We start from the raw sequence: 25,000 nt of genomic DNA, 5'->3' as shown, positions 1-25,000 counted from the left end.
CGCCAGTCCAGCAATTCAGCAACTCCCTGTCAGACTTCCTTTGAAAATTTGGCTGAAGATTTCTTTACAACATCGGACTTGCAGTTTGATTCATTCGAATTATTGTCCTGGACTTCGTTCCCAGAGTTGGAATAAATAAAGCAACGGTGACAAATAGGCCTACCTTTAGTTTTGGTATGGAATAGTGATGTATCGTTGAAGGGGGAATACACCACCTTTCTAGAAGAAGTTTCTTAATACATGTTTGCGCGGGGACGGTCCATCGTGTCTGTCGAGCGATGGCAAAAGCGTTTTCTGTAATTTATTTGGTGTATACTGTCCTTGGATTTAGCAGGATAAGTGGTAAGTTTTTTAATGCACATTTTACCACGTATAAAGCAGTGCGTAATATGTTATAACATATGCCGTGTTTTGCCATGTTCTTATCAAATAGATTTGGTCAAATATATTTCAAATATATATTTTATCAGATAGTTTCATTCTAGCAATAAATGGTAGCCTACAAGAAGAAAAATCTAAGGAATCCAGTTTAGTTAGTTTATTGTGTTTTAAAAAATAATTTTATTTCTACTTTGATGTGCCATAGTGACCTCAAGGATTACAATTTCCTTTTGAAAATACCTTTCTGTTCATACTGGTACACAGAGAAGCAGGTTGTAGCCTACAGTTTCTCATTTCTTTGGATCCCATTTTTCATTTGGCCTGTGGAATGGGGGGTAACTGTTAATTGCTGAACATAGTCTTTCCATCGTTAAACAAAAAAATCTTCATCTCTATAACTTAAATTGGCAGATATCCCTAAATCTATTTATTGGTTGGCGTGGTGGTGTTAGAGGCCCATGGAGACCCATGGAGGCCCGTGTCCTCTGCCCTGGTTCCTCTCGAACAGGAACCCCACCTCAGGGCCCTGAGTGCGGGGGAAAGAACGGGGCCGGAGGGCCCAGCCCTGGCCCATCTGCCCCTCACTTCCTGTTTTGACACAGTCCGATAGACGGCTGCTGCCGCAGTGGAAAAATAGCCTCTGGTTCCACAGGCAGGCCTAGGTAGGCCTACAGACACTAAGGGTACTTGCCCTGTTGGGGAAATCTAATCTGTTTTTTAGATGGTAAATGTCCACCTTTGGTTGACATTGTTTTTTAATCACATTCTGGTTATTCATTCAAACAATTCATTGTTTTGCATGGGCAGGTTTTGTTTTGTTGTGTATCGCTCTGGAACATGTATGTGATGACATCAGGTATATTACCAATTTTTATTATACTACAAAACATAATTTTCTTGATATATCCATTATAGACCTATAAGCCTTATTCTCATTACACAAATGAAGGCAAAAAAGACAAAAGAGCACATAACAAAACAACCTGTAGGTCTAAAAACCGATCTTCAAATAGACCGTGTCAACAAACTGCACAATCACAATACTGTTGTTGTTAATGACATTTGTGCTTTCAGCTTTGGAGCTCAGATTCACATCTGACCCCCCCAAACTGAGTATCGAGGAGAGCGTCCACAGAATCAATGCAAACGACACCTTTGAGATCACTTGCAGGTAGGCTGAACATCATCCAACTGTCCAACCAGCAGCCGTCTGTCTGTATGGCTGGCTCTGTGAAGCTTGTCTATGTCTTTTGAGTCAATTGAACAAACTTTAGGAGCCTCTTTGGGGATTTATCATAGTTAAAGATAGAGTGTGTAACTTGAGTCATTTATTTTTCAAAATGTATGCTGCCCATTCACAAATTTGTTCTTTTCATGAATATTAACCAGTAAGAAAGTGATACTCGCTGGCATGACCAACGTATTTCAAAATGGCGGACATGGACAAGATGCACCAATCATGAATACTATACTTGGTGGTGGTGGTTAATATATATGATAGAGATACCATTTGTGACTGTGCAGCATGCATTCTAGCAAACTACAATTACTCCTTTTAAATACTAAAAAATTACATACTCTAACTTTAAGTTACCATTTGAGAATTTGTTATTGCATCAATGTAATGGAGTGATCGACATTCTTGTAATTAATACTGTAGGTTGTGTACGCCATACAGTGTACCAGAATTCTTTTAAGTCATGCCAGATGTGTGCATGAGATGATTAAGTGATGCATGAACTGATGACAGATCGTGATGAAGCCCCTCTGCTATCAAAACTGTAAAGGAATAAATGGCTCATGTATATAAACAAGCTGTCCACTTATTTCGTTTTGTCACCTGTTTACTGAGAATCACATTCTTACAGTGCATGCAGTGTAACCGTAATTTCAACTCTGTTAGATGATAATAAAGACTAACAATCAATAGATTTGTATGCTGTGTCTGGCACCACTTGCATTGCTTTGTAATGAGTTATTTTTTTGTGTTGTTATGCAACTTTTTTGTGGTTTCATCTTTAAACTATCCCCTTTCTGTCTGTCTGTCTGTCTGTCTGCCTGTCTCTGTCTCTGTCTCTGTCTCTCTCTCTCTCTCTCTCTCTCTCTCTCTCTCTCTCTCTCTCTCTCTCTCTCTCTCTCTCTCTCTCTATCTCTCTCTCTCTCTCTCTCTCTCTCTCTCCTTCTCTCTCTCTCTCTCCTGTCCCCTATGACCCATGCACTGCCCTGTAGAGGTCAGCAGGTCCTGGAGTGGCTCACCCCCTTCAGTAAGAGCCAGGCAGAGAGCCGTCTATCATTCGTGGACTGCAGTGGGGACGGCCTCTTCTGCAGCACACTGCTCCTCAACCCGGCCACAGCCAATGAGACGGGCCGCTACCGCTGCGCCTTCAAGAACCAGCCCGTGGAGGACGGGAAGACGTCGGCGTCTGTATATGTGTTCGTCCAAGGTGAGCTTTTCCCTCTGTAATGGTACATTTCAATTAGCGTGTCAATTGACGCAAACTCAATTAGAAACTGGAATAGAAAGTACATGACATTTTACATACTGAACATGAGTGGAAATGTGACATCATTGTTTTCATTCAAAGCTAAACATTCCCTTGTATCCATGGAACATGGATACAGGTGAGACATACACGGGAAGTTTGTTCAGAGTTGCAACTGTGCATAGCGCTAAGCAAAGGAAAAGTTTCAGGTCACACTTAAGTAACTTTTTGGGTTTATGTCCTGACCTTTTCTGACAGGGAAGCAATCATACAAGCCTTTAATCTGATTATAATCTTAAAAAGACACATTTTTACTCCTATATATTTCCCACATTTATACTAGAATATGCCACCTATAACATCTTATGCTGGAATCCAATGCCTATGTACTGTATAACATCATATCATGTGTAAGATATTATTTCAAAGATTTAAAAAAAATAGATTTTGTGTTGTCACCATACACCAGATTCACAAGTCAGATGAAATGGACAGGAACAGGCAGAGTTTCTATTTTCATACATGTCTTTCACAATTGCTCACACATGCAAACCACTTTCATATTCTGTATGAGTAGAATCCTGGAGCTGACTCATATCCACATTGAGACAGCATGATATACTTCTAGGTTTCTTCTCCCCACTTCTTACAATGTGCTGACACTAGCATGTCTATCTTATGAACTGTGAGTGTGTGGAAGAGTCAGTCACGCAAACCACCACCACCACCACCACCACTCAGTCCAGATGTGTCTGTTGTTGACATGGCTCTGACCTTTTGTTTCTGTTTCTGTTCTGATTGGGCGTGCTTGCAGACTACAGGTCCCCGTTTGTGCGATCGGCCCAGCCCTACGACCCCTATGTGGTCTTCATCCGGGAGGGGGAGCAGGTGGTCATCCCCTGCGTGGGCTCCGTGGAGGACATCAATGTCACTCTGTCCCTGGTGAGTGGCATCTTCAAAACGCAACGTGTAGCGCAATATGCCGACTACACAGTCTACTCAAAGTGCTTTGCATTCACTAACACATGCAGATGGATGCAAGAGTGCACACCTACACACACACACACACACACACACACACACACACACGCGCGCACGCACACACACAAACACGTGCACGCTCATACACACACACACACACACACAAACACGTGCGCGCGCACACACACACACACACACACACACACACACACACACACACACACATGTCTGGTTTCCTCCTGTGGTCGCTGCTTTGCCTGCATGGAGAGTGTGGCTGGCCACATCAATACACACGCACACACAGACACACACAGACACACACAGACACACACACACACACACACACACACACACACACACACACACACACACACACACACACACACACACACACACATTCGCAGTATTCATACACTGGTTTAGAAGGCTGCCAAGCAAGGCGTCAATTGCCTGGGTACAGTGAGAACGTGCCCAGGCACACGCACATCGTAATAAATGACAGCTTTGGCCCGTCAAGGAACTGGTGGGGCAATATGGGCTAGATTAGTGAATGACTGTGTAAACTGAGGGATGCATGAAGTATTGATAATGACAATCAGTTCACATCCTCATTTCTCTACAGTTAATGTTTAAATGCATGAACTGCAGAAGAAATGCTGACGTTATGTAAGAGTTTCACTGTTACAAGTTCAGTCTGTAACAATTTGGTCTGACTTTTTGATCATCAAACCAACGCAGAATATATTTGAATGTTGGTTAGCCAAAAAAAGCTTTGATAGACAGATGTTTTGTATAAAAAAGTGTGGTTGGCATGATTGATAATGACATTAAAGACATGGTGGTCCCTGTAGATTGCTTTTAGAGTTTGTCCACTGTACCAAGTTAGAACACACACACACACACACACACACACACACACACACACACACACACACACACACACACACACACACACACACACACACACACACACACACACACACACACACACACTAACATGATTTCCTCTCAGTCCACTCAGACCACTTTTCCTGGCTGAGAGGACTGGGGGTGCGATAGGTTGGGTGGAGGTAGGTGGAGGTAGTTTGGGAGTTGGGGACGTGTGCTCATGTTTTCAGGTCAGACCATGACTTCTCTGCAGTAACAGGCTGAAAGATGCCTTAAATGCAGTAAACAATCTTTGACTCGAGTGCCCTCGGTCTGCTTGAACTGTAATTGGCTTTCATCATGCACCAGCAGTTGTTTATGGCATGAAAGCTTGTGTTTAATAAAGGACACAAAATACCATGAAAAAGCAAAAACATGATTTAAAAATGAAACGTGCTGTCAAACATAGTCTCTCGCCAGGATATATAGTTACAGTAAATACTGTAAGATAATGGCCAAAACATGATATCATCCAAGTTTACACATGCCCATTAATTTGATGTTACTGCCACTTTTTTAATATCATTATATATACTACACAAATAGCCAATAACTTTTCTGTTCCTCTTCTGTTATCATTCAACTGCTGCTAAAAAAGACAAAATACTGAAAGCAGTGCATCATGCACATTAACGTACCGGACCCAAGTCCTAAGACGAGAGTGGAAGTCAAAAAAGGTGAAGTGAATACGGCGATATGGCCAGTGTTATTAAAAAGCTATGGATATCGTTTCCATTTACTTGCTGTTGTTTCTCACTTATAAACAAATCTGTCAATATTTCTTTGAATGTCTTACTTGTAGCCTCTTTGTGCTGGTGGGCCCCTTCACAATTTGCAGAGAAGACTCAACAACAGCAAGATAACATTGCTGTGACATTACCGAGAACCTGAAGTATTGGTCATTACAGAGAGAGAGAGAATAAGTTGTGTCTGTGGGGTAGGTGTAATAAAACCCTTCAGGTGCTCATCGGTGACCAAAAGTCAAAACTTAAGGTGAAGAGAGAGGGTCTGAGGCACTCTGAAGTCCGTTAAAAGTCCTTTATTGAGATATGGACATCAAGCCGGCGCGTTTCGGTCACATGCAAGCTTCTTCAGGGCCATTACTGTAATGTACTATTGGTAATTACAGTTTTGGTGACAATAAGGCTTATAATACAGGCTCATCGTAAAGGGGTTCAACATGCTATTTTCAATATAAAAAATATTTGAAAGTAGACATTAAGCACTCAGAGAGCGCAGACCTCCGCCAAGGAAGCTGCTTGATAGAACATTTGACTATGTTACACCCTAAGTCTTTCTGCCTTCTCTTTGTGGAATACCCGCAATTCAATTTCTGGTCACTAGGGGCGTCTAGATATATAGGCCAGCAATGGTGAAGAATCTTTTAAAAAGTCCTGGTTCCGGTTCGTGATCCGGATCACCCCCAGAATTTAATTACTTGTTCCTTGGGTCATTACTAATAACTCCATAAAGTTTCATCCAAATCAGTTGATTAGTTTTTGAGTTATCCTGCTGACAGAATCTTTCAAAAAGTCCTGGGGCCTCATTTATCATTAGTTCGTAGAATCCCTTCTAAATTCTGCCGTATGAGTGAAATTTAGAATGTGCGCAAGTACAGAAAAATCGGCATTCATCAAACGTTCTAACACTGGTCGTACGCACACCGGTAGGTAATCTGCAAAGACAAATCCCACACCTGCTACTTCACCTTGCGCGGGCACGATCAGGCTAATTTGCATCATGGAACGCCCCCAATTAACCAAATATGGCATCAACAATCCCTTTAAAAGTCACCGGAACTCGCAATTAAATCCTTGTTGGAATCATGGAGAGGCGCGCCAAGAAACGCAATTTCTCTGAGACAGAAATTGAAGCTTTAGTAACAGAGGTAGGCCACAATCAAAAAATATTATTTGGCACTTTGGATTGTGGCGTGACAAACAAAAGGAAAAACATTGCTTGGGACAAGGTGACGAGCGGCGTAAATGCTATAGGGTCTGAACAACGGACCGTTTCAGAAATAAAAAAGAAATGGTTCGACGTTAAGTTGAATGCAAAAAAACGTTTAGCCGCTCATAAGAGGGCTGTTAGTTTGACCGGCGGAGGGCAAAACCTCGAAAAACTATCAGCATTGGATGAACAGGTTGCAGCAATTATTGGGGACTTCGCGATCTCCGGTATAAACTGTACAGCCGGAGACACGGACCTTGAACCCACAGTGAGCAGGTCAACCAGTGAAGCACACGATGACCAAGATGAAGGTAAGCAGTATTTGCACACATTTATTTAAAACAAAAACAAAAAATAGAAATGGAGCCACAGAATTTCAACTTATTGTACAAACGTTTAAACTGATTGCCATTTAACACATCTGTCTCTTTACGCAGACACGTGCGCTTCTGTCGTGGTGGTAGAGCTGGTGCAGGGGGAGCCCGACTTGTCCTCATCCTCCGCTGTGCGTCAGCCTAAGGCACCAAGGGTGCTGACGGAAGAGGTCCTGCAAAATCAAGAAGACATCGCTGGGGCTGTTAGAAACATCAATGGCCAACTGGAGAGTCTGACACACGTGCTCACAGAGATTAGTGAGTCGCTGAAAACGATTGCCTCGTGTGCATCCGAAATGAGAAATAAAATGTGAAGTGCTAAACGTCTGAGTCTGTCATTGTGCAACACACACTGGGTAAATTATATGCCTAACATGGGTTGACTTGCCTAAAATCCTTGTATTATCCTTGCCCTCAATCGCATGGCACCAGGTGCAATGGGCTCTGCGCAAGGCTCTCCAGCTTCCAAAGGGTCGTCTGGTCTTGGTGGTACCTGCAGGGGGATGCCTCTTCTGATGGCCAAATTATGAAGCACACAGCACGGCGTTACAATGTTGCACACCTTTTCAGGTCGATACTGGAGCGTTCCACCCGCGCTTGACAGGCACATCCATCGGCCTTTCAGCAAACCAATTGCGCGCTCTATGGTGACTCTGGTGCGCGTGTGGGCCCGGTTGTAAGCTTTCTCCTGCCGCGTTTGCGGGTTAGTAAGTGGAGTCATGAGCCATTCCTTCAGCGGATAACCTTGGTCACCTAGGAGACACGTAGGTTAGTATTGCATTCAGGAAGTTAACATACATGTTACAGTACGACATTTAATACAAATATAACCAATGTTGCAAACATTCTGCGCAACACTCACCAATGAGCCATCCATCCTCAACAGCCCCACCTTGTAAGCGAAGGCCCACAGAGCTGTTTTGCACAATGAATGAATCGTGCGTCCCCCCTGGCCATCGGGCAACGACATTGAGAAGCAGCATATCACGGTCGCATATAAGCTGCACATTAATGGAGTGCTGCTTCTTCCTATTCACGAAGTTGTATTCTTGCTCTGATGGTGCTTTTAGTGCGACGTGAGTGCAGTCTATAGCTCCTATGACGTTGGGGAACTGTGCCATACCATAAAAGCCTCGCTTAATTTCTGCCTGTCGTGGACCCCCATAAGGGAATCGAATATAAGTCGGTGCCAAAGAAATAATCGCATCCAACAACTGTGGGCAGAATTCGGCTCATGGACGGCTGTGAAATGCCGCATCGATCTCCTACCTCGCGCTGAAATGTACCTGTAGCCAAAAAGCCCAGAGTGGACAGCACCTGTATATGGCTTGCGTGCGCTTCTCACTCGAGAAAAGGCCCCAATTCACGGCAGAGATCGAGCAATATATATTTAGGGAATCTGAACCTGCTTAGGAGCCACTCACTACTTTCTGCCAATAAATCGGCACGCTCCCTGAACACGCGCTCCCTCCGTAGCGCACGGTTTCCCAGATCCTCCAGCAAAGCAAGATGGGCCATGTTGTATTCTGAATGACGTGTCCTACGTGTGCATTTTATACCCATATTAATTAAGCTAGGTTGATTATTGTGAGGTCTTCAGGTGAAACAATTATTTAATTCACTCTGAATGAAATGCATGAATGTCAGGTAGGTTTAATGCAGCGTACACGTGTACACGTGTGTGTACACGACCCTAAATGCCGTCTGACACACTGTTATGCAACAATTGAATGAGCATTGAAATATTCCCATGCGCACCGATCAACACTAGCCTATTTGCAGTTTGGTTATTCTACCACTAGGTAATGTGCGTAAGCATGGTCAAAGCTGTGCGTAGATTTAGGCACATTTCTACGTTCAAGTACATTTTCATAAATCCCACACTTTGCTCAAGAATGATCGCACGCACACTTTACGCACAGATCTGTTCCTACGAACGCTTGATAAATGAGGCCCCTGGTTCCGGTTCGTGATCCGGATCACCACCAGAATTTAATCACTTGTTCCTTGGGTCATTATCAACAACTCCACAAAGTTTCGTCCAAATCTGTTGATTAGTTTTTGAGTTATGCTGCTGACAAACAGACAAACCAACGCGACCGAAAACATGACCTCCTTGGCGGAGGTAAATGCCTCTGTGGTGTGGTGTCCTTTCAGAGGTACCCGGTGCGGGAGCTGAAGCCGGACGGGAAGAGGGTGTACTGGGACAGCATGAGGGGCTTCGTCCTGCCCAGCCACCTCATCAGCTTCGCCAACCTGGTCTGCTGCGAGACGCACATCGGCAACGAGACCTTCTCTTCCTCCCTCTACATCATCGCAGTTGTGGGTGAGGGGCTGGATTTTTTTTTTACTTTATTGATCATAGGACGGTTTGAGAGGTGGACAGGAAGTGAATGGGGATAGAGATGGGGAAGGGTCTGCAAAGGCCGGGAATCGAACCCGGGTTGGCCGCATGGCAGACGAGCACCCTACCGGTTGGCCACGGCAGGGCCTAAATTCTTCTTTTCACCTTGTGGTTGATTTGGAAAAGAAAATCATCTACAGAGGCAACATCTGCATAATGAATTTTTTTTTTTTCTCTCTGTTATTGTATTTATTGTATATGTATAAGCAGAGCGTCCACAATTGTATCAGCCAAATTCTTTGCTTAAATGCAAAAAACATGCTCAGCTAATGGATCTGATTTTGAGATAAAGGATGGTCTTTTTTGTCTAGTCAAAAACATTGTAAGTCAAACTCTTGTCACAAAATGTCTGTATGAAGTCTGTTACAACTGCACTGGTAGAGAGAATCCTTGGTCTGACATGTTTTGCAGTCTGCAGTCTGTTGCAGTCTATTCTATGTGTGTGTGTGTGCTTGTGTGTGCGTATGAGAGAGAGAGAGAGAGAGAGAGAGAGAGAGAGAGAGAGAGAGAGAGAGAGAGAGAGAGAGAGAGAGAGAGAGAGAGAGAGAGAGAGAGAGAGAATGTGTGTATATGTGTGTGTTTGCATGAGTGTGTGTGTGTGTACAGTATGTGATGTCTGTGATGTGAGGAGAACAATACTGTGTTAACTAACCTCCGCCCAACCCAGCCTTCCCATCACCCACCCTTCTACCCACCCGCCTTCACTCACCACGCCCCTCCCCCCTTGCCTCCACGCAGGGCCACTGCCAATTTTGTCCCGGGCCAAGAAAAAGTAATCTGAAAGGGCCACCCCACATTACAAATAATATAGAACCCAATTCTGTGCCTCCTTTCTCCCTGGTCCTGGGACAACTGACCCTATTGTATCACCCTGTCAACTTCCCTTTCCTGCCTCCATGCCTAGCCTGCCTATAACGGCCCACCTCCCTTTTCCGCAGGATACAAGATCTATGACCTCACGGCGACGGCGGGCCAGGATCGGCTGAACGCAGGGGAGAGGCTGGTGATCAACTGCACGGCCGAGACCGAGCTGAACGTGGCCCTCAACTACACGTGGAAGTTTCCACAGGGCCAGGTCAGTTGCAGCCAACTACTAAAGCCCAATGGGGGGGGGGCATCATTCGTGACATGTGACATGCGATGACACACACACACAGTTACCATGCAATGCCATAATATGCCAACACACACACACACACAGTTACCTCTCACACACACACACACACACACACACACACACACACACACACACACAGACACACACACACACACACACACACACACACACACACACACACACACACACACACACACACACACACACACACACACACACACACACACACACACACACACACACACACACAAATTTCCACAGGGCCAGGTCAGTTCCAGCCAACTAAAACCCCAATGTGGGGCCATCCGTGACATGTGACATGCCATGCCATGCTATGCTATGCCACACACAGTTACCTGAACTACCACACCCTCACACACACACACACACACACACACACACACTCATGCATACACACACACACACACTCATGCATACACACACACACACACACACACACACACACACACACACACACTCATGCACACACACACACACACACACACACACACACACACACACACACACACACACACACATGGAAGTTTCCACAGGGCCAGGTCAGTTCCAGCCAACTAAAACCCCAATGGGGGGCCATCCGTGACATGTGACATGCAATGACATGCTATGCTATGCCACACACACACAGCTACCTGAACAACCTCACCTTAACATACACGCACGCACGTACACACACACACACAAACACACACACACACACACACACACACACACACACACACACACACACACACACACACACACACACACACACACACACACACACACACACACACACACACACACACGGTGGTAGCTCAGGTTGTAGAGGAGCCGTTTGGCAACCAGGTTCGAGCCCCGTTCTGCCTGACTTCATCGTTGTGTCCTTGAGCAAGATACTTAACCCCAAGTTGCTCCTGGTGGCAGGGTGGTAGCCACGGGCACCGGTGTGTGAATGAGAGTGTGAATGGGTGAATGTGAGGCATACAATGTAAAGCGCTTTGACTGCTCGAAGGAGTGGAAAGGCACTTTATAAATGCAGTTCTTTTACCATTACATGCGCATGCGCACACACACACACACATACATACAACACACACACACACACACACACACACACACACACACACACACACACACACACGCGCGCGCGCGTGCGCATGCGCACACACACACATACATACAACACACACACACACACGGGTGCACCTACTGGCACACGCAAACACGCAAAAAGACACACACACATGAATATGCGCATGCAGGCACTGGCACACGCATGTATAGTTAGACACAGATGTGGTGACTCTCTCTCTCTCTCTCTTGCTCTCTCTCTCTCTCTCTCTCTCTCTCTCTCTCTCTCTCTCTCTCTCTCTCTCTCTCTCTCTCTCTCTCTCTCTCTCTCTCTCTCTGTCAAACACACACACACACACACACACACACACACACACACACACACACACACACACACACACACACACACACACACACACACACACACACACACACAGAGAGAAACAAACACACACACACACACACCTTACAAAACGCAGCTGTATAAACCGGGTCCTGTCATCTTTGTTGTTGTCTTTGCTCAGGTCCATTCCATGAACAATTCCCAGTCTCGCGTCAAGCTGCAGTCCCACAAGAAGAAGCTGTGGAACTCCCTGGTGCTCTCCAACACATTCATCATCGAGAACATGACTGTCAACGACGAGGGGACATACACATGCACTGCCTCCAGTGGAGGAATGACCAAGAGCGCCAGTACCTCCATTACAGTCTATGGTACTACTGCATAGTGTATTAATGAGAGGCATAAATGTCACACTATATACAAGTACATATATGTATAACACAAGGACTACTATATTTGAAATAGTTATACATTATACTTCCATTATAGTCTATGGTACTGCATATTACTGAGCTGCAGAAATGTCACACTCCACTTGCAAATGCTAATAGCAGGGTCAGATTATGATGGACTGGGGCGCCTAGGCTACAGGTTGCCGTGGCAGGTTGGGGCCCCTAGGCTGCAGCCATATCTAGCGTGTGCGTTAATCCGGCCATGGGTAACAGAACACATGTAACACATTAGTACTATAATATATAATATCACTACTATAATATACTTTTACTTATACATATATTACATACCTTAAATACTATATTTGAAATAGTTATACATTATACCTCCATTATAGTCTATGGTATTGCATACTACTGAACTGCATAAATCACACTATAGCAATGTATACATGTACAAATTCAGTTTCAAATGAAGCAGACATATTTTGTCAAAGTATTTTGAAACCATACTGTTTAGTAGCCTCCTAATGCACAGTATTCCACCGGTGAAACGCTGAAATGGTCTCAGAAGAATCATAGTACTACACCACTACCCAGAGGCGCATCTTGCCACCAGGCAAGGCAGGCAGCCGCTTGGGGCCCCCAAGCCCCCAGATAGCGGATAACAGCCCACACTTTACCACAGTAGTGGCGATTTTGGTTCAAATGTTCATTATTTTGCATTTTCGCTTGGGGCCCCACCTGACCCTAGAATCGCCTCTGCCACTACCACATTACATGGGTACATAAAACCTTTGAAAATACATCATGGCCTGGTCATTGCCTTTCTGGTAACAAAAAAATCATCACAGGAACCATGTCTTATTCAATTTTGTTTGAATTTTAGTAGCTGTGTGACTGCCAATTGTATGTTTAATTTTATTGGTTCATTTTTTGATTGGCAATGTGATGTATTGTTTGATACTGTTTGCTCTGATGCTTGTTTTTTTGTTTGTTTTCAGCAAAGCCCTTTATTGAAATGAGTGAAAACATGGTGACCACTGTGGAGGTGTATGGCAAGGAGAAAGCAACACTGCCTCTGACGTACAACTCCTACCCAGATCCCTCAGTCAAATGGTGTGTGTGTGTGTGTGTGTGTGTGTGTGTGTGTGTGTGTGTGTGTGTGTGTGTGCGTGTGCGTGTGCGTGTGCGTGTGCGTGTGCGTGTGTGTGTGTGTGTGTGTGTGTGTGTGTGTGTGTGTGTGTGTGTGTGTGTGTGTGCGTGTGTGTGTGTGTGAGAGAGTGTGTGTGTGTGTGCGTCTGTGTGCGTCTGTGTGTGTGCGTCTGTGTGTCTGTCTGTCTGTCTGTCTGTCTGTCTGTCTGTCTGTCTGTCTGTCTGTCTGTCTGTCTGTCTGTCTGTATGTCTGTATGTCTGTTCTGTTTTCATTCGTAGCATATGTATTGTATATCCGGTACAAACTGCACAGGCGTCTTCACAGAATATTATTTTATTTCTCCTGCAGGTATAAGAACAACCATCAAATCAGAAAAGATGACAACTACAGGATTCGGCCAGGTAAAGACAGCCTGACCATTCAGGATGTGATGGAGGAGGATGCAGGAAACTACACAGTGGTCCTGACCAACAGAGTCACCAGAGAGGAGCATAGGCACACCTTCAGACTGCTGGTCAATGGTAATCAACACTATTAGGCCTTCCATTAACCTTCACTTCTTTCGCTCCTTCATGGTCTCATCTCTTCTCTTTTTTTCTATTGGCTTTTTTTCTGTTCTGTTCTGTTCTGTTCTGTTCTCTGTTCTGTTCTGTTCTGTTCTGTTCTCTGTTTTTCTTTTCTTTTCTTTTCTTTTCTTTTCTTTTCTTTTCTTTTCTTTTCTTTTCTTTTCTTTTCTTTTCTTTTCTTCTCTTTTCTTCTCTTTTCTTCTCTTTTCTTCTCTTTTCTTCTCTTCTCTTCTCTTCTCTTCTCTTCTCTTCTCTTCTCTTCTCTTTTCTTTTCTTCTCTTCTCTTCTCTTCTCTTTTCCTCGCTTCAGGTATTTGGCACAGTGAAAAATAGTTTGAGTTTCTAAAATTTCTCAAATGTTTTTGTCTTTGCTTGTCTCAATGTTGTGTATGTGTGTGCGTGTGTGTGTGTGCATGTATATGTATGTGCGTGTGTGCGTGTGTGTGTGTTTGCATGTATATGTATGCGTGTGTGTGTGTGTGTGTGTGTGTGTGTGTGTGTGTGTGTGTGTGTGTGTGTGTGTGTGTGTGTGTGTGTGTGTGTGTGTGTGTGTGTGTGTGTGTGTGTGTGTAGTTCCTCCTCGCATCTTTGAGAAGGAGATCTCCATGCACCTGGAGCCCCACATGTACGGCAGTAGCCCCTCCCTCAGGTGCACGTCCAGCGGCGGCCACTCCCCCGTCCACATCCAATGGCAGTGGATGCACAAGGACGATTGCCCAATCCTCTTCCAGTAAGTCCAACCGCACCACACTTGGTCACTAAAACAGTCTGGAAGAAAAGATAACAAAACATCTCTTTTGAAAACATCTTTGTCAAATGTACTGTTCCCTCTGTGCCCAGACACAATTATTTGAACTATTCACTTGTATTTGTGTATTTTTGGTGTACACAAACACGGTTTTGTTTTTGTGTCTTTCTGTTGTTGTTTTGCTGGCAGTGTTTTGTGTGTTTCTGTTGTGTGTGTCTGTGTTGTTGTTGTTGTTGTGGTGGCTGTGTTGTTTGTGTTGCTGTGTTTATTCCTGAGTAGCAGATGTCTTGCTCTGAGGAGCATGCTCGTAGTGTAATTTTGACACGGTCAAATGGCTTCTTTGTTTCGGTTGGGGTTTGGTGGTGGATGTTTGTTTGTTATGGTGCAGAGACGCAGGTGGCTGGGGCTGGGCATGGGGACTTTAACAAACATGGCGTGCTGTGTTGCGCTGTGCTGTGCTGTGTCGTGTCGTGTCGTGCGGAGGACCTCTTGCATGGGACAATGCCATTGACCTTTGACCGTTTAGAGACAGGAGGATGTGATTGAGGTGCAAAGACAATGAGCTCTGTCCAAGAATTCAAAACACTGCAAAACAAGCAGAATGAGTTGGTTCGCGCGCGCGTGTGTGTGTGTGTGTGTGTGTGTGTGTGTGTGTGTGTGTGTGTGTGTGTGTGTGTGTGTGTGTGTGTGTGTGTGTGTGTGTGTGTGTGTGTGTTTCTGTATGTCTCTATGTTGTACATGTTTAAATCGTACCGCTTCAGCGTACGTTTTTGTATACTTGAAAGTATGACTGTTGTACGTGACAGTACAGATAGTTCTTGTACACGTGACATAGCCAGGACTCAAAATATTAGCAGTTCTTTTCCTTTAAAACTGGGTCTCTTAAAGGAAGTTGACATTCACATTCAGCTGAAAGATGAGGAACAATTGCTCAGGGTAGATTATGACCTGCAAACATTTCCGCTTGAATAACTTGGGCTAGGGTTAGTTCTATGGTCTAGCACAAATATTTCTGCACTGAAAATGGCTGTGATTGAAATGTGTCCTACTACAGTATATGGCAAGGTAGGCTTCTTGGGTGCGCTTGTCTGTCTGTTGTCACAAGCGTGCGGATGACTCAGAGGGACAGGGGAGCTTATCTTAAGACTGCACCTCGCCTCACTTCCTGTCCCCCTTGTCCCAGCTTCCTGTTGTTCCAAATCGGGACTTTTAACAAATGACCTTTTCCCTTCAGTGCTGCCTTTCACACTTCTGTCAGTGCACCCCCCCCCACACACACACACACCCCTCTCCACCTCTTTTTCTACTATGCTTTTATTCCAGCCCTTCTCTCCCTCCTCTGTTCCTTATCTCCTCGCCATCTATTACACTCTCCTCTTCTGTCTTGGGGTCGTTTACATCTGGCTTTGTTGCCGTCTTTGTGCCTTTCGTCATGGGTGAATTTGTTGATGTTCCGGGGCTTGTCTCGCAGTCTGTAAACAGGGTTGTGTAATCACCACTGAAATAGAATAGCTCACTGTACAAAGGTCTTTTCTCCATCAAAATCCCGGCCCTTTTGTGTATATTATACATGCTACTTGTTCTAATTTTGTGGGGCTCATGTCTTGAGAGCGTGCTGACAAATTGACTAGCAGAGTCGAACGTATGGTTGTGTTCTCAGCTCCAATATTATTGACATTCCTCCAAGTAGCGCTGAAATTGTTTATTTTTCATCTGTTCAAAAATGTCTGCTTGTGTATTCTTCTGTGCATGCCATGCATACTGTGTGTGTGTGTGTGTGTGTGTGTGTGTGTGTGTGTGTGTGTGTGTGTGTGTGTGTGTGTGTGTGTGTGTGTGTGTGTGTGTGTGTGTGTGTGTGTGTGTGTGTGTGTGTGTGTGTGTTGTGTGGGTGGGTGGGTGTGTGTGTGTGTGTGTGCGCGCGCGCGTGCATTCATGCTTCTGCATGTCTTAGCAAAGGTTCTACGGATACCTTCAGTAGGTCTGACAAACCAAAGTCAAGAGTATGCCTCTTCTGCAGACATTTTGTATCTGTCACTGCATTGTGTGTGGCATATATTTATTGTTTTTCTGTGTCGGCTGCAGGCAAGGACAGGCTTGGCCAGTGACCCATCTGAGCGGGTGCACGAGGTGGAAGGACATCATTAACGGCACGTCTGTCAACCACGTCAGCAGCCCCAGCACCATCACTGACACCAAGGTACAGTACACCCTCTCATACTGTTCTCAGGCCGAGCTCAACGGTGCCAGTGCCCACACCACTTACGTTTGGCACTGAGGTGCTTACCTGCGAACCATCCGCATTCATATCGGGCTCTGAGCTTTCCCAGTGCCCATGACTGTGCGCTACCCGGATGAACCTGTTGATGTCCACGTTGTCGTCATGGTTTGCAGAGAAAAACGTTCTGGTTCCTGAATGCTAGCATCCATGTCTGTGTCTGTGTCTGTCTCTGTCTCTTTCTCTCTCCTCCTCTCTTTGTCCCTTCTCTCTCTCTCTCTCTCTCTCTCTCTCTCTCTCTCTCTCTCTCTCTCTCTCTCTCTCTCTCTCTCTCTCTCTCTCTCCTTTTATCTCCCATCTTGTCTCTCCCTGCCCACTTCTCTCTGTGTATGTGCAGACGGTGAGTACCCTAAAGATCCAGAGGGCTGAGGAGCATGCTCTCTACAGGTGCATCGCCACCAACAAAGGTGGAATGGATGAGCACATCATCGTCTTCCAGGTCACACGTAAGTCCAGGACCTGCTCTTGAGCTGTATTTCATGATTAACTCTTGAATTAGCGCTTGATGGTTTGGAAGGGATTTATTGTTAAAAAGCAAATAGTAAAAGGATGTTATGTTATTACACTTTTATTACAAGTGCTTGTACTTAAAAGTTATTAAGATGTAACATTGCATGACATCCAAATTTTATCTTAGGTTTCGTATGTAAGTTGAGGGCCCCCTAATATTTAATACACATACATTTAATTGGCACTGTTAGATAATCGTGTGTGTGTGTGTGTGTGTGTGTGTGTGTGTGTGTGTGTGTGTGTGTGTGTGTGTGTGTGTGTGTGTGTGTGTGTGTGTGTGTGTGTGTGTGGAGCAGCCGTGACCTATTAGTGTAGGTGGTCTTAAGATCAGAGGGTTGCTGGTTCAAATACCATCCTTACCCCTCCCGACACCTCCACCCATGGCTGAAGTACCCTTGAGCAAGGCACCTTACCCCATACTGCTCCAGGGACTGTAACCAATACCCTGTAAAATGACTATAAATCGCTTTGTATAAAAGTGTCAGCTTAGTGTAATGTGTGTCTTGCATCATCTTTCCCCGTGCACAGGTGGCCTGGACCTGAGTCTGAACACCTCCTCCGACCCCGTGGAGCAGGACAACGTGGCCCTGCGCTGCACCGCCGACCGGCTGCTCTACAGCAACCTCACCTGGTACCGAGTGCAGAGCAAGAACATGTCCAGCACTACTCCCGTACTGGAGGCCCAGTCCCTTCCAGCGGCCACCCAGCCCTGCAGCAGCCTGCCCCAGCCCTTGGTGCCCCTGCAGCAGGCTGCTCCCATCAGGGAGCAGGGGGGCAACATCACCCTGGAGCTGGTGCTGACCAACACCTCCAGGGAGGACGAGGGCCTGTACGTGTGCCGCGTGGAGAGCCTTACCAACAGGCTGCTGGGCACATGCCTGCTGCGCTACCTCTCCGTCAGAGGTGAGGGAGCAAAAATGGTGTATTAAGTCTGAGAAAGGAGTTGTTTCCTCTTTTTTTCAGATTTTTTTTGGGGGGGCTTTGAAGCCTTTTTTTTCAGACAGGAAAGTTTGAGAGAGTGACAGGAAATGCGTGGAGATGGGGGAGGATCAGGTAATGAATTCGGGCAAGAATCAAAACCGTTCTGTCCCCAGCGTAACAGTACGGTACCTTAGCCGTTGGAGCCATGACTGAGGCTGAAAAGAGTTGCTTTTGTTCAAAAACTCTTTTTGGTTGTCATGGCACAGGGCCATAGAATCAAGAACCCAGCACTAAGCTGCTTCAAACAACTGGACCAAGGGAAATGCCAGTGCACTGGACTATGTTGCCTTACCAGCTTTAACCCCCCTTCTGACTTTAACCCTCCACACATTGTTTCAGACAAAATGCAGAACACCGTTCTGGCAATATTTAATATTTAATTCCATTCCTTTCAATACTATGACATACACCTGCACCACTGTCTGCCGAAATCACCTGTTGGATATGATGGAAATCTATTTTGGGGGAGCTGTTTCTTAAAATCCATTGTTGAATACCTGCTATATGTTTGTTTGCTGCATGAAGTGCACAACCGGGTGTACAGCCACCAAGATCCAAAAATGCTCTGCGATGCTTTCTGAACCACTATGCATTTCAGCCTCTATTTGAGAGCTCTGCTATTGTATTTGGTGAGGTAGATAATTGGACAGTCAGGTGGATAATCAAGACTTTCGTAATTTGCCAAATGACAAATACATTTAAATATCTACATATATAATATCTAAAATTTCCCAATTAGCTTAGGAAAATCTGTTTGCGCCAGTTCACTCTACAGTAAAACTGAATTGTGCTGTGTCGTCCCTGCAGCCCTGGAGCCTGCCAGAATCACCAGTGTGCTCAGCGACCAAAAGGTGAACACGAGCGAGTCCACCACACTGACCTGCGAGGTAAGAGGGACCCCAACACCAACCATCATCTGGACCAAGAACAACCAGACTGTGGAGGAGGGATCTGGTAAGCCATTACTTCCGTCTGACAACACATGGTAACCACCCAATGTTGGAGAATTAAGATTCAGCCTACTTCATCTATGTAGTATGCACAGGTGATTTTACCAAATCAAACCCCGCCCACCCAATGCAAAGTAGTGTGCTCAAGTTTGTTCTCCTAAGGGGGCGTTGTCCCCTCCTTCTTCTTTTCTTTTTGTGGCATTTGGTGGCGACTTGCACAAGATGTGTGTTACCGACATCTACAGCGCTAAGGAACTCAATTTATTATCAACTTCGTCTCCTAAAGGTCTGCTAACTTAAGGTCTCCTTAAGGGGCATACATTTGACATCACATGGATCCCGGAAGGGTACAGGCTTGATTTATCTTCTTCTACTTGAAGATGTTTAATTTTACTAGCTGAGCTGATCTAAAAAGGTTCAGCTGGTGGTGTCGTAGGCTTAAATAGTTGGCACACCTATTTGAAAAGATGGGCTCTTGACCTTTGGAATATGTTCAATGCCACTGTATGACATGCTACATATGGTTCTGTTGTGAATTTGCACAGTCTATAATCAAATCTCTCCCATATTCGTCACACTGCTTCACTTGCATCATTTAACCATTACAATATTGAATGTCACAAGAACTTGGTCCAAAAACTGCTGCCAAAAAAACTTAATTCAAAGCAATAACTGAAACTTTTGAATGATTTCATCTTGGCAAACTTACCATGTGGGACCTTCCCTCTCCCGTTCCTCACATGACCAGGAATTTGTTATGTTGTTTTTCCTATTGTACATTAATTACTGAGATTCATGTGAATGTTAATGAATGATGGTATAATTCTTTGTGCTTGGCCGAGAAAGAATGTATGAGAAAGAATTTATTGTTTAATTGCGCCTGTTTGTGTCCTCCTGCTTTGTTGCCAATTAAATCGCCACATAAACATTCATCAGCAAATTCCCATTGTTGTCACATTAATTCACAGTGCTTGGCACCTGTCAAATTAGGGCACTGAAATGTTTTTTTTTGTGCTTTGTCTTTCACACAATTTCAGTATTAAATTAACTCCCCAGAATGTATTTAACACTTTTGAGTGTTTTATAGCTCTACACTCTTTAGCGTTAACATGTTAATGTGAAATAAATAGCCTACACTCTTGATACGATTTACAGTAAGTACACACTGGTAAAGATTTGTTGGGATACACGTGTTACAGTTTTCAACCCTCTTGAGATAAAAGTAACAAACAAAAAGCAACAAAACAAGCAAACAAACAAATAAAAATACAAAAACACCCACACAGACCCAACACCAAATGTTGAACCCTTTCCTGAACACTGCCATGTTTTCTGTGCAGGAGTGCTTCTGGAGCAGTCCAACAGCACCTTGACCATCCTGCGGGTAAAGAAGGATGACAGTGGCCTGTACATCTGCAGTGCCTGCAACAGCCAAGGCTGCGATGTCGACCAGGCCTTCCTCAGCGTAGAGGGTAAGTACATTAAAGACCTCACCAGTCAGCGAGGGACTGGACACCTAGCATACAGGCCATTCTTCTGGTAGACAGACAGTCTTCAGGGGCCAATGCTTTCTTGTTTTTTTGTTTGTTTGTTTGTTTGTTTTTGTTTTTTTTTGCTTACGTTTTCCCTTAGAGGCCGGCCCACACAAGGTGCATTTTCAACTGAGCCCATCATAATTATAGTGATGACCTTGTCTATGCTAGAGCGGCCCGGCCCATTTTTTTTGGTTCTAGTCTGTCGCAAGCCACAACAGGAAGTGGCAATAGGGACGTGAATGATCAGCCTCAATCACCCGGGTTGTGCACCTTTCATCAGCCCAGGAAGATGACTTGGGCTCTTGTTATGTGAACAATTTAAGACTAGCCTCACAGGAAAATGAACAGATTTGTGAAAAACTATGATATACAGTGATTTCCTGGTACAATAGACTGGGCCACTATTAACAAAATACGTAATAGTTTGGACCAGGCTACAAATGGGGCAGGGTACAATTTGAAAGAGGCTTTTGATACAAAAAGAAAGAACAGCCGTATTTGCAGTATTTTATTTCTGTCCTTTTCAAACACACTCTATGTAACATGCTAGGGAAATAGTGGATAATAGCAGTGGAAATAACAGTATGGAAAGTGGAAATATAAAGAGACACCTGTTGTGACACAGGTTATATAAAAGAGGCAGGTTTTTATTATTTATTACAAAACGTTTCAGACCAGGTTACTAAAAGAGGCTACTATTAGGGGCCAGGCTATACATTGAGGAACTATGGTATGCTTTTAATATCAAATTGGCCATATGCATCGTCCCTGACTGTCCCTTATTTGTTTGGATCAACCTTATTTATCTCAATGAAAGGGTGATGTTTAAAAATAGCCACTGTTCCTTCCGACAGGAAGTTGACCTCTGTGGTGTACATCCTTTTGGATGTGGCTAAAAAGAAATCAGAGCAAAGAGTCCCAGAACACAAAGGGGAGAAGGGACCCCACCTCCTCACCGCCCTCCTTACTCCTCTCCTCCTCCTCAACTCCCCATCCCACCACCTCTTCCCTTGCCTCTTCCCCTCCCCTCCCCTACCTTCACCTCCGCCTCTCCACCTCCTGTCCTGTCCCCTCCTTTGCTCCCTCACTGGCCTCCCTGTCCCCACATTCTCTTACATTCTTTCCACAGACCGTCGCTCCGCTAAGCCAAAGACAGAAACTCTCTCTCTCTCTCTCGATCTCTCTCTCTCTCTCTCTCTCTCTCTCTCTCTCTCTCTCTCTCTCTCACACACACACACACACACACACACACACACACACACACACACACACACACACACACACACACACACACACACACACACACACACACACACACACACACACACACGCACAGAGTGATAGAAATAGTAGTGGAAGGATACTAGGGCAGATGCTAGGAAAACGATAAAAGTAAAAAAAGATATCTGCTCAGTGATAAGAGAGAGAGAGAGAGAGAGAGATCGAGCCAACAAGCAAGCGAGCAGACAGACAAACAAACCGCACCAACACGTGCGCTACAGTAGCAGTTAGCGGAGGCTACGTGACACATGGCCTGCCGCTGTTTCTGAGTGAGAGAGAGGCGTCACCCACCCGCTCGTCGCCACTGAAGCTCGCTAACGAGGAGACACAGGGACAGTAACGAGAAGCCCCCATTCTCACGCTCGCCTCAGCCTCACTGGGCCAGAGATAGATAGTGAGGCAAAGTGGGGAATGGGGATGTGAGAAAAGCAAGAGGAAAGGGGGAGAGGGGGGGGGGGGCAGTAGATAGAAATGAGAAAACAGGCACCGGTAAACCAACTGAGAAGAGAGATATTTATGTAAAAACACGATGGACAACCAGGGAAAGAATGCATGTGGCTCATTTTGTTTTAAAAGGTTCAATGTGTAAGATATCCTGTGGCAAGAAGTGACTATGTGACCCACATACAGTAGCCTACGTAGTAGCTGTTGTGAGTCAATGTTGTGAATCATTCTTTAGCAGGAGAATGGGAATTAACCCCTTAATGCGCGCCGTACCTCCAGTGGCACGCTGTAATAGTCATTGAAATGTAACTACCATAGCACTACAATACTATGACACAACACATGTCCTTTAGTAATGCACCACGACTTGGTCATTACCATACTGGTAACAACAAATGTATAAAGCCGCGTCTTAAGGGGTGAAGAATAATTTACGTATGTCCCTGAAGATTGTGAAAATGTGCAATATGATTATAGAGCAGGGCTTCCCAACCTTTTCCAACTTGGCGTCCAATTTTCAGGAAAAAAAAATCAGAAATGTTTAGTCCCCATCTCTGACTCAATGAACAATACAGCTCAAATGAATAGTCAGCGGCAACACACACAAATATTATCTTAGATTTTCAGAAAATTATTTCAAGGCCATGACCCACAGTTTGAGAATCACGGATATAGCGCTTGAAGCTCCCGCTCCTTCATGTACATGTACTGTACATACACGTGAAACCTGGCCATTTGGAATAATTGAAAATAATACATGAGAACGAGTACGTACGAGTCTTGCTCACTGCACCTTTTTTTTTTGTAAAGCTGTTCTTGATCAAATATCAAATATTAAAAGTCTCTAACTCGTGAAAGGAAATACATGGGGAGGGAGCTAGGCGTTACATTCAGACTAGCCAAAGGTCACAAAAGAAGGCTGAACAGCTGAGGAGAAAAATGCACGGCTGGAGAAAATGTGGTGTTTGTGTTTGATTGAGTTCACTCCTAAGCCTTTTCCTTAGTAGCCTACTTGGTTTGTGACTCGGCAGTATTTGTTGACTCTGGCTGGCGGGCCGGGTAAACCCAGCAGACTTTATCAGTGTTATTAAGAAGACGCTTTAAACAGCTCCATGCCATTCGCAGGCCATTACGCACATACCAAATCAGGTTTCAAAAACATATTTATTTTCTCCACCAAGTACCAAATCCATCCAGACAGGTGGATTTAGTTGAAATTAAACCCAGATTGCAACAAAGCTACACTGAAACAGCATTTGCAGCCCTTTCTACGGTAGAGTGGAGATGTGTATTGTACATCAGATTACATGCGGTTACAGTACATATTTTATTGACGTTTCCTAAGTGATAGCAAAATTGATTCATTAGTTGCAGTCCAGTTCCACATATTCCAAATGACTTGGTTTTATCTGTCCTATTCAGCCATGTGATTGGCTGGTTGAATGATCAACTGGTTGAATTGGACAGGTAAAACAATATGTGGCACTGGATTGTAACTAATTCATCAATTTTTTCCAATCACTGCTAGTGTAACAGGGACCTGGAAATGAAGTGTAACCAAGTGCTGAGATAGACCCGCTGGTAATGGTCCACTCAGCTACATCTCATGCTTGTACAATGGTAAGGGAGATGGACTGTACCCTTACTCCCTCCAAGGTTGTAAGTGCCTTTGAGCAAGACACATACCCCGACACTACTCCAGGGACTGTAACCAATACCCTGTAATATCTGTAGGCTAAGTCACTATGTATTTTTTTGGGAAAGGTGCCCTCAGCCTATAAAAACCTAAATATCTCAGCCTCAGTGGATAACGTACGTGAAAACATGGAATAAGTTGCATTTAAAAGCTATGACTTGCATTAGAATGTGTTCATTCAGCTGTAACATACCAACATGTTCAATAAAAAACTCAAATCTCAAAAGCCTGAAAAATGCAGCGCCCATGCAGCTCCAGGAGCCTGGGTTAATGCTGTGTATACTCAGCATCAGACTTAAATGGATTAAACACTTAGAGAATCAAATGTAACACTACGCAAGATGGTCCTACTCCCTACGTCTTGAATTGACACTGCACAATGGTGTATGTGTCAGTGCACGTGAGAGTGACCATGCAATGCTCCATGTACCGG

The 25,000-nt window shown here is 44.7% G+C and overlaps 1 protein-coding gene across 1 annotated transcript in view; it reads left to right on the top strand.

Annotated features, from left to right (window-relative positions):
- Window positions 1-25,000, top strand: part of kdr (kinase insert domain receptor (a type III receptor tyrosine kinase)) — a 41,342-nt gene that overhangs the window by 99 nt on the left and 16,243 nt on the right. Inside the window, exons 1-15 of the mRNA XM_063201345.1 lie at window positions 1-342; window positions 1,456-1,552; window positions 2,611-2,825; window positions 3,679-3,806; window positions 9,254-9,422; window positions 10,439-10,575; window positions 12,216-12,405; window positions 13,431-13,545; window positions 13,931-14,103; window positions 14,721-14,877; window positions 16,978-17,092; window positions 17,508-17,616; window positions 18,209-18,583; window positions 19,469-19,615; window positions 20,952-21,083. The exon at window positions 1-342 is cut by the window's left edge and continues 99 nt beyond it. Coding sequence (XP_063057415.1) covers window positions 279-342; window positions 1,456-1,552; window positions 2,611-2,825; window positions 3,679-3,806; window positions 9,254-9,422; window positions 10,439-10,575; window positions 12,216-12,405; window positions 13,431-13,545; window positions 13,931-14,103; window positions 14,721-14,877; window positions 16,978-17,092; window positions 17,508-17,616; window positions 18,209-18,583; window positions 19,469-19,615; window positions 20,952-21,083 — 2,323 coding nt within the window. The 5' untranslated portion in view covers window positions 1-278. The remainder of the gene's footprint in view (window positions 343-1,455; window positions 1,553-2,610; window positions 2,826-3,678; window positions 3,807-9,253; window positions 9,423-10,438; window positions 10,576-12,215; window positions 12,406-13,430; window positions 13,546-13,930; window positions 14,104-14,720; window positions 14,878-16,977; window positions 17,093-17,507; window positions 17,617-18,208; window positions 18,584-19,468; window positions 19,616-20,951; window positions 21,084-25,000) is intronic.

The sequence above is a fragment of the Engraulis encrasicolus genome, chromosome 6, assembly GCF_034702125.1.
Source record: "Engraulis encrasicolus isolate BLACKSEA-1 chromosome 6, IST_EnEncr_1.0, whole genome shotgun sequence".
Classification (NCBI taxonomy): Eukaryota; Metazoa; Chordata; class Actinopteri; order Clupeiformes; family Engraulidae; genus Engraulis; species Engraulis encrasicolus.
The sequence above is the reverse complement of the archived record's forward strand: the minus strand, read 5'-3'. Positions and strand labels throughout refer to the sequence as shown.